This window comes from Anopheles moucheti, chromosome 2 (assembly GCF_943734755.1).
Source record: "Anopheles moucheti chromosome 2, idAnoMoucSN_F20_07, whole genome shotgun sequence".
NCBI lineage: Eukaryota > Metazoa > Arthropoda > Insecta > Diptera > Culicidae > Anopheles > Anopheles moucheti.
The window spans coordinates 33,886,542-33,896,965 of NC_069140.1; the positions used below are offsets into that span (position 1 = coordinate 33,886,542).

The 10,424-nt window shown below is 43.8% G+C and overlaps 1 protein-coding gene across 1 annotated transcript in view; it reads left to right on the forward strand.

Moving 5' to 3' along the window:
- The window catches only part of LOC128298132 (voltage-dependent calcium channel type A subunit alpha-1-like), a 23,369-nt gene extending 13,187 nt beyond the window's left edge, over positions 1-10,182 (forward strand). Inside the window, exons 12-25 of the mRNA XM_053033872.1 lie at positions 48-414; positions 487-597; positions 679-762; positions 832-1,014; positions 1,078-1,169; positions 1,362-1,512; positions 1,578-1,705; positions 1,777-1,979; positions 2,044-2,353; positions 2,417-2,577; positions 3,792-3,992; positions 4,324-4,475; positions 4,545-4,807; positions 5,529-10,182. Of these exons, the coding sequence (XP_052889832.1) occupies positions 48-414; positions 487-597; positions 679-762; positions 832-1,014; positions 1,078-1,169; positions 1,362-1,512; positions 1,578-1,705; positions 1,777-1,979; positions 2,044-2,353; positions 2,417-2,577; positions 3,792-3,992; positions 4,324-4,475; positions 4,545-4,807; positions 5,529-5,673 (2,551 nt within the window). The 3' untranslated portion in view covers positions 5,674-10,182. The remainder of the gene's footprint in view (positions 1-47; positions 415-486; positions 598-678; positions 763-831; positions 1,015-1,077; positions 1,170-1,361; positions 1,513-1,577; positions 1,706-1,776; positions 1,980-2,043; positions 2,354-2,416; positions 2,578-3,791; positions 3,993-4,323; positions 4,476-4,544; positions 4,808-5,528) is intronic.
- Positions 10,183-10,424: the final 242 nt, after the last annotated feature.

Consider the following 10,424-nt stretch of genomic DNA (forward strand, 5'->3'; position numbering starts at 1 on the left):
ACACAGCATTTTGCATTAATTGCTTCCCATTCTCTTGCCCGCAACAGAGTGCTACAGAACTCGATGGCAGCGACGTACGAAGACGAGGGACCAATACAGAACTTCCGCATCGAAATGTCCATCTTTTACGTGGTGTACTTCGTGGTGTTTCCATTCTTCTTCGTGAACATCTTCGTGGCCTTGATTATCATCACGTTCCAGGAGCAGGGTGAGGCGGAGCTGCAGGATGGGGAGATCGATAAGAACCAAAAGTCCTGCATCGACTTCACGATCGGTGCCCGTCCGCTGGAGCGCTACATCCCAACGAAACATTCCGGCTTCAAGTACACGGTCTGGCGCATCATCGTGTCGGCACCGTTCGAGTACTTCATTATGACACTGATTGTGTTCAACACGCTGCTGCTGATGATGAAGGTAAAGAAACAGCTTAGCACATTCCACTATACCTCACCTTGCTGATTTTACTGCTCTCATTTTCCTGTACAGTGTCACGATCAGAACAAAAAGCTGGAAAACTTCATGAAGTACCTTAACATGATATTCACCGGCATGTTCAGTGTGGAAACGGTACTCAAAATCATAGGATTTGGCGCAAGGGTATGGACGATTTTTTTCCTCAAATATCCACACAACATTACACACACACACATTACTTATGTCACTCTTCGCCAATTGCAGAACTTTTTCAAAGATGCTTGGAATGTTTTCGATTTAATCACTGTAATCGGTAGTATAGTGGATGCGTTGATCTTATTATTATGGGTAAGTAGCGCATGTGAGATCAGGCACGGAATTTACAACAGATTTAACACGACCGTTTGCTGCTCGCAGGAAAACTCTTTCAATGTCGGATTTCTGCGGCTGTTCCGTGCCGCCCGTTTAATCAAGCTGCTCCGCCAGGGTGACACCATCCGTATCCTCCTCTGGACTTTTGTCCAATCCTTCAAAGCACTGCCCTACGTTTGCCTGCTGATTGCGATGCTGTTCTTTATCTACGCCATTATTGGTATGCAGGTGTGTATGCAAGCACTCGATCAATATAACTTGAGTTTATAATGAAACCATTCCCTGTGACAGGTGTTTGGAAACATAGAACTAGATCCCGATACCGCCATCAGTCGTCACAACAATTTCCGATCGTTCCTCGACGGTTTAATGTTACTATTTCGGTAAGATTCTTCGATTACCATCGTTTTGCTATGATAAACGCCTAAATGTATTTAATGTAACATCACATGACGTTAGCTATCATTTACATGGTTTGCATACATTCAGGCGTCACCAGTTGCAAACTTATTTAATGTAAGCGTATGTTTTGAACTTTTTTTGTTCTAATGCAATTTTTGTCGGCTTTTCCACAGATGTGCTACCGGCGAATCTTGGCCGAATATTATGTTGGCTTGTCTGAAAGGACGCCCCTGCGATCCACGGGCAAACAAACCGAACGAAACCTGCGGATCGACACTGGCATACGGGTACTTTGTATCATTCATCTTTTTCTGCTCTTTCTTGGTGAGTGTTTCAGTGCGGAACGTATTCCCGGAGAGATTGTAGCTCATTTCTTACCATTTTCACAGATGTTGAACTTGTTCGTTGCTGTCATTATGGATAACTTTGACTATCTGACCAGAGATTCTAGTATTCTTGGGGCACATCATTTGGATGAGTTTGTTCGCATATGGGCCGAATATGATCCATCTGCATCGTAAGTTCTTCAATATTGTGTTTCATATAGGTTACTAATTGCTGTTTGTCCTATAATCCTGTACCCATCAGTGGGAAGCTACACTACACCGAGATGTACGACATGCTGAAAAATATGGCACCACCGCTCGGGTTCGGAAACAAATGTCCCAATCGGTTAGCGTACAAAAAGCTAATACGCATGAACATGCCGGTGGACGAGGAAGGAAGGGTCGGCTTCACTACGACCCTGTTTGCATTGATTCGGGAAAATCTTAGCATTAAAATGCGACCAGGTAATAGGCGATTACGCTGTAAAACTCTTTCAATTATCGACACTCATATCATCTGTCTTCACAGCTGAAGAGATGGATCAGGCCGACATGGAGCTGCGTCAAACCATCCGACAAATATGGCCAATCCAGGCGAAAAAGATGGTTGATTTGCTGGTACCACCGAACAACGTGCTGAACACCGGCAAAATGACGGTCGGCAAGATCTACGCAGGCATACTGATGCTGGAAACTTGGCGCAACAATAAGGGCGCCCGGTACGACTTCGAACCGGAGCTCCAGGAGCACAAGAACCACGAGATACAGGAACCGTACATCGACGACGGTCATCTGCATCCGGATCAAAGGAATGGACATGTGCGATCGCCCAGCTTGCAGTGAGTAGTCTGTAGCTGTCGGGTGGTAGGAAGCCGTACGTAACGTTGCTCTTCCTTTCCTTGCAGACGTGGATCAGCACTGGAACGATCGCCAAGCCCGAGGCATCTGCACCACGATATCGGTTTCTCGGAGACCGTCTCGAACGTGGTGGAGATCGCCCGCCGGGACCATCTTATTGGTAGGCACCACTATGGTCATGGCTATGGCGGTAGATATCATAGAGGTATCATCTCTCACGCTTCACTTATTCATTTCCCCCGCTCACTACTACTACTACTACTACTACACGTATCGCACGAAACCGCACGGGCACGCGCGACTAATCACGTGTGCCGGTTGCGGGACGTGCACAACCAAAGCACTCACTCAACAGTGGCACTCCAGTCCTGTTATGCGATATTTATTTTCCTGATAGATATAGCGATCAATTGCGCCCAGATGGCCGCGGTGTTTGGTGAGGATGATGGCGGTTCCGCGGACCGCGATTCTGACGCTGGACTTCAGAGTTCACAAAACAAAATGGCGTACCGTCGAGTACACTGAGTTCGGTTTGTTCGCTTTAGCATGAACCCCCTTTTGAATAGAGCCCCGTGGTAAAGTGCAAGAAACAACAACAAACAACATAAGCTCTCCATCTACTAGGGATGGTTAGGGACACCAAACGTAAAGCTTCTTCCCTTTCATTCCCTTTCCTACAACGATTTCATTAGACGCAAGCAAAAACTCATCTAGAACCGGTAGAATGGTTTCAATCTTTGTTATGGTGTCTTGTTCCTTCCAACCCGTTTTCCGTCTGAATGCCGTTCCGTTGACTAGCAGTAGCGAGTAATGTCTAGCGTGTGTTGTGTCCTAGCAAATGCTTAAATCGTTCTATATAGCATATTTTCAACTGCTACTCTTACACATTCCAATAACACACACAAACACTCCCTTTTATCAGATTAAAGCAATACTGATTGAAGATCACTTATAGGAGCTCAAATTGGACACTTCTTCCAAATTCCAAGTCACGCAAACTGTTGAAATTGAACCATTGCTTGCTGTGAATGCGAATTCGTGAGGATGTTTTTCGGAGGATTCTGTTCGGAATCCAGAAGAGAAAGCAACACCTCCACTCCCTGAGAAACCATCGCATGAAGATAGTTCTTTGATAGTTTCGTTTAGGTAGATCCCCTATTTCGCACCGGGAACTTGGGGATCATAGGGTGCTCGGGTGACGGGGAGTGGTGTGCGTAGGCTGCTGGGAGCAGGGTCGTCCCGGACAATGTTCCCAGCGGCGCACGATCGCCCCATCTCAATATCGGAAGGTTACTAAAGTCTTAATCCAGCCAAGGATACAACAGGATCAGTGATCATGAAAATAAATATGACAAACAGCAAAAAAAAAACCCACACGAAAACACACTGTACATAGATTTGACATTTTGTAACATAAAGGTTCCTGGTCCGTAGCCACCAGTCCGGCACGTTCGCCCTCGCCCAGTCGCTTGGATACGCAGATCAGTGCCCACCATCGGTGCAATCGTAGAATACATCCTTACGGTACGACTAGTCTCGGTCAACGCTCACGGTCCCCGAGTCCGGCACGGCTGCAGGAGTGGAGAGAACGGGAACGTGACCGGTATCGCGAAGAAATCGGTGACTATCGATCGAGTGAACCGCCCCACCGAACAAACTTTCACTAACATATGTCCTCCCTCCTCTCTCTCTCTTTCTCTCTCTTTCTCCTCCCTTCTTGTTCCCCTTTCTCAACCAATCCCTTCAAATGTCCTTGGAACTCTCGGATCTTTCCTACACCGAACAACTCTGCTTCCCGATTTCTCTCCACCACCCACCACAACCACCACCACCACCACCACCACCACCAACCACCCCACCCACCTGTGCTGCGATGGCTTGCCCGCCTTGTCCCGCCAAACCCGGGTACGGTACGCTTGCCTGCAACTTTCTTTCTCTTTCCACTCCACAGTGTCTCGCCCGTACATCCAGCACACGTACCCAGTATTACAATCACACAGAGACTTTGGACGAAGGCTGCCGCCCAGACCAATCAAGCCGACGACGCTGCAGCTCAAGTCCACCAACATCAACTTTCCGCAGCTCAACACGAGTCCTACTCATGTAAGTGGAATCAGCAATCGGTTATCGTCCTGCAACAAACTCACCTAATGGCCCTCTTCAACTCTGCAGCAAAATCTACATCTGGCACTAAACACACACACCCTGCCGTACAGTGTTCATTCGTTGCCGGGTTCACGGGGTGACATACCTCGGGATCCTCGCATCTACCACCACACCGAAAGCGAGCGGGATCGTGAACGGGAACGGCTACGGGAGCGGGAACGGGATTACGGATCGCGCTACGTGTTCCGCGACACCGAGCGGGAACTGTTCGAAATTGAGCGTGAGCTAGAGCGCGCACGTGATTCAGCCCGGGACACAGAGTACGAGCGGTATGTGAACGATGTTGGCGTATATGCTACCAACACGTATCACTTAGTTTGGTTGTTAATGCATTATTCATCCATAGCAACAGTTGAATGTATGCAGTTTAATATTTTACGATACAATTATGTTAATTTCGGATATTAATTCTGATGCAGGTCACAAAACAGACTTTTAATACAAAAATATGCCCTATTGCATACCTTTAGGCGTAATTCGCTCTGTGCATAAACAGTTCAATACTCGCAACGCCAAAAGGTATGCAATATTATTTGAAATCTGTTGTAGACCACGTGTTCATCAAAGTCTGGTTTTTTTTAAATTCACATTAAGTCCAGAATGCAAGAACTACATTGCATAGCTTTAGGCGCTATTTAACCCTTTCGGTCGTTGTGTTAAATTTTTTAGTACCCGCTGCTAAAATTGTCACCCGTTTATTGAACTTGGCTTGGACTTAATTCAATGTTGATAAATCCACAACTATATAATCAAAATCTTTACTTAAGCCTATAAGTTTAAATTAATTCAAATAAAATGTTTTACTGCTTGGTACCAGTACGACAAAACAGCTATCGCAATCTACTCCTCACGCTACAGTGCAACGATTTTGTTGCCCGAGTCTTTCTCAAGTAAAGTGGTTAACGGGTTATTTGTTTTGTAAATTTGTTATCTGAATAGAATCAATCATCCCTAACAACCTTTCATAAACCATTTTCTTACGTTTTTCAGCGTGGAGCCCTTATCCTACGAGCATCTGTACACGCTGGGCCGCACCGGGGGCAGCTCGTTCGGTTCGTCCGCCCTGAACGGCTACAAGCCGAAGGTCGGCATGCATTCCATCTACTCCGAGTCGGACGAAGGTGACTGGTGCTAGCACCGGTTAACCGACGACACAACGAAATCAATGCAACTATCCAACTCCACTGCCAAACCAGCAGCAATGAACGAGCATATCCGTGCGGCGCCGGGCTGCGGCACTCCCCGCTTCCAATCAACCAACGGGGCCGCTCTTCCGCACCGGCACAGCCCAGCAGCGGAGGTACACTTGCAGCGGAGCATACCAGCAGTGCTGGCGAACCTGCAAACGATTGTGATCAAATTAATCTCCGGTTAGGTTCGGTTTTCATTCTTTTTAGTACAGGAGCAGCTAGTTTGTAACGCTTAAGATAACGCTGCTTTTGGCATAAGCATGGGGAAGGGGAAGTGTGAAAAATCGGGGAGACGGAAGGGAAGGGCTTTAAAATTACCTGACCCGAAATCTCTGTCCCGTTCCGCAAGCAAGCGCATTAAAACGATAACGCATCGAGTTCCATCCATTAGTACACATTATGAGCAAATTTGACTAGATTAGTGCATTAGTGCTGTCATCATCGAGTTATGTAACGGTGGCAGCAGGAGCTTGATTTGAATCATTACCGTAAGAATGCCGCCAAACGATCGAATCTTGCGCGTGTAATATAGTAAACTGTTAAGCAAAGCTTCCCTTAGCCCCAAAAAAAAACATACACAAATCGAATTATCATCTTTCTTCGAACATTTCCCTCTAAGCAACAGCACTGCACGCAAGTACTTGAATACTAGTTGCATAAAAGCAATATGGTGAACGGCGTTACATTAGTCAACGATTATGAAAGTGTAAGATGTAAACGTGAGCGAACGAGGAGGATCGGAAGAGATTGAGTGAAGAAGCAATCTAGGGTTTAGCAACAAACAACTACAAGACGTTTAACGTCACAACCTTCGTGTTTTGTTGGGTTTCGAAGGGGGGGGAAAAGTATTAAGCATCCACCGTCATCTAAGCAATCTGGTTGAGTTTTTAGCACAAAATCCCCAATACCCCGGAACAGCTGTTGCGTTTACGTTAAAGTATACTACTCGTTACCATAGTTTATATCTACCGTTACTGGCTGTAGGCGGGCGGGAAAGCAAGTCTACGAACGCATCGTAATATACCACGTGTTCGAGCTGGGATTTTGTTAGATGAAATGTTGTTTTCCACGGTTGGATGTTTTTTTGCGTTATGTTCCGGTTAGATATGTTTACTTGTGTTCCCGTTTGCTCGAGACCACGAGTTAATGCTTTTCTAGTTAAAGTTTTACAAAGCTCTACCACACAGTTGATGGTGGAGCGGTTAGTTCGTTGCATTGTTTTATTTTTATGTTATGCTTTCTGCGTTGTATAAAGTTTAGCACATGTTTGACACTTTGTGCAGGGCAATCCGGTCGCTTCGGTGGCCCAACTGTTGGGAACCGTTTTTTTCCGTTTTGCGCTCTCCTAGCTTTTGATTATCTTCGTAGTAAATAGGAAGCATGGAACGTACATGCGGGCGGGTAGTTAATGATAGGAATTGACCTAGAGTGATCTATACATACGATCGATATAAGCAGCACGTAGAACCGTTTTAGAAACCATTGCTTGAAGGTGTTCTCTTCATTTTAGGCGGATTACTTCTAGCAACAAAACAAAATACAATCATATCAACCATACACGCATACGTTCCAATTTTAAATGCCAATTTAGCATCCATCGTTAACACGGCGGTTTGTTCCTGTGTTTTGTCCACGTGGTAGGGACGTGGCCGTTTGTTTGTTGCGTTTTTTGATAACTTGCGGTTTATCGTCCTCCGTCATACTCATTAACCGTATGTTTATCAGCAATCGGAAAGGTGAAAGCACCATAGCGTACGCACTTTGTAGCGCAACTGTTCCACGGCAGCAACAAAACAAGCATAAACCCAGGAATGAATGTTTATTTAAAGGCTTAATTGCGTTCGGGTAGATAGTTGATAGAATCTCGTTGCAAAAATGGCAGAGTTTAAATAAAGCTTTAACAAGACACGGTGTTACGGTACGCGAATGTGTGTGCGTGGGTGAAGAATTGATAGCATAATCTCTGGCGCCCTGTGCAGGCGCGCAAATTTGTCGATACAATCAAAAATCGATTGCTTCAATACAAGACAACAAATGATACCATGAGTGAAATAAAATGAAAAAAAAACCGGAAACCTATGCTAAAATGAATCGGTTATAGCAATAAATGGCAAAGAATTAAATTAAATCAACGCACGGGTTAGCGGGAAGGATCGTCCTCCGTTTGCATCGCGCAACATACTGTTTACATAATAAAAAATCGTACCCATTATACGATAGAAGAACCCTGCTTGTTTTCTCCCCAATTTCGTCAGCTCCAAAAGCGTACACCTTCATCGGCTTTGTAGCGGAAGCAAAATGGAAGAAATAATGCATAACAGTTTTGATGTTTGTTGCGTTGTAAAATTATGCATACATCCAGTATCACATCCCCCTCCAAGAACGAAATGGCTCACCTTTATGCACGCGCATTATTGAGACAAGAAGGTAACCCAGATACATTTCCTTTTAATAATCGCGTATAGTATTTCATATTACATCTGGGATGGGGATGAAACCAAAAACCAAACATTTAAACAAAACAACAACATTAAGCAATTAGAAAAGGAAAGCGCAACAACAGCAACCAAACAAAACGAAGAAACAAGTATAGTTTGAAGCAGGACACGCAAAGCAAGCTAGAAAAACATAGAACAACAAACAACAACAAAATGAACAAAACAACAACTGGAAAAGTGATAAGATAACATTTAGACATTTAGCTAAAACCAACCAATTTAGGGTGTAGGTTAATTTAAGCTAATTCAAATCGACCTCCAAACTTGCCGCAATCTTAGGAGATAATAAGGGTAGACGAACACTGGCGCTAAGCATCCTCCCGTGTTTGTGTGTTGAAAAGAAACATGCGAATATTAAAACGCAGAAGAAGTTAAAAAGATAGATAAAAGCTCTCGCAAAAAAAAAACCTATTTCAAACCATTAACAATACCTTAAGCGAATTAAAAAAAAACGCACACTCAAACACACGAACGCGTTCAGCCCCTCCGGGAGGGATCAGAAAAGCTGTGCGAGTATATACACAAAACCTGAACTCATGATAATATTTAACGATGCCAGAACATAACGTTTAATAACGCAAAACAAACCAATTGAATTCTCACTAGCTAAACGAAAAAAAAAACAAAACAATTCCAATTTCACCTTGCAGAAAACGAACACCCACAAACACACACACACACTATTATTATTATAATTATTATTATTAAATGCCGTAGCGATGCGAAATTGTACATATATAGGCAAATCGAGCTATTGAAGGTGTAGGGGTTTTAGGTGGCGTAATGCCACGCCGTAGTGTGGTCACGTTACATTTACCGCAAATCGCAAACTATTAATAAAAGAGAACTCTCTGCCAATACTACCTTTAATCGAAACGAGAGGAATATGGGGAGGATTGGGAAAACGCCACAAAGGGAACCGTGTTGTATGGGGTAACTTTTGCGAAGAACAACAACAAAAAAGGCCGGAAAAACGTCACATTTATTAGTATCAACCTTATTCGCCATCATGGATTGCTTGCGCGGTGATAACCGGTGGCCGAGGGGGCGTTAGATTACAAGGATAGTGCGGGATAGTGCGGGATAGTGATTCAAAGCGAACTAAATTCCCATCGAAGCACAATATCAACCGATGCGTTCATACTGCCACACGCTACCCCACAAGCGAATCCTTTTCAAACTTTTTGCCATTTTCTCCTTTATCGGCAGTTGTGCACTGCTTCATTTAGCGTTACAAGTATAAAGGAAACCGATGGGTTTATTCACGTAACGAACGGAACGATGCTTAATCTGTGCAGTTATGTTGCTTTCTAGCATGTTTCATAACCAAAACAATTCAATTTGAGCACCTGCACATTGCTAAAACAGATGTTTCAAAACCGGTTCATTGGCACGTTCAGCTACCGCATTTGTAATGACAGACACACAGAAGCAAAGGTGTAATGAACAGTAAAGTGAGGCAAATCATAAATTGTGATGTTCAACAGTGAAATTGTACACATAGGTAACAAAAAAAAAAACAAAAAAAAAAACAAAGGGACACATCGATAGAAATCGGACAGCAAGCAACAGACAGCAAATACCAATAAAGCCAGCTAGTACACAGAAACCGAAACAGAAAAACGAAGGGTGCGGTACAGCTGCTTAAATGTCCCTTCTCAGTTTGAGTGTGTTGCGAAGATGTTGGGGCAGTAAGCCATTTTGCAGTTTTGGAGATGTTGAATGTTCAGTTTTGCCACTTGTAGTAGTTTTGCAACAACAACAAAAAATAACGATGGAACGAAAAACGTGGTGGTTCTTAAACGCGATTCGGACGCATTCACAGCATTTGTACATTTTTTCACTATTTTATATTTAGCAATATTTCTGATGAGAAAACAAAAGTCAGCAAAAAAAAAACAACAACAACCGTTGAAAGGATGAAAACGTTACGGAATAATAAAAAATCAATTTAAAACGATCACAAATAATAAGTGTTTGTCTTTTTATTACAGATGAAATGAATGGTACACAGTGTGGCAGAAAAATTTTTAAAACAGAAATACAATGGTCGTATAATGGCTCACACATGATACTAATGACAATATTCATACAACTTTCGCTATCGTATAGTGAATTAGACTCACCAGACCAGAATCAGACTCCCAGAGTGTGTTGTTCATGTCATGCGAAGGACACCGGACGATTCAGACCATTCA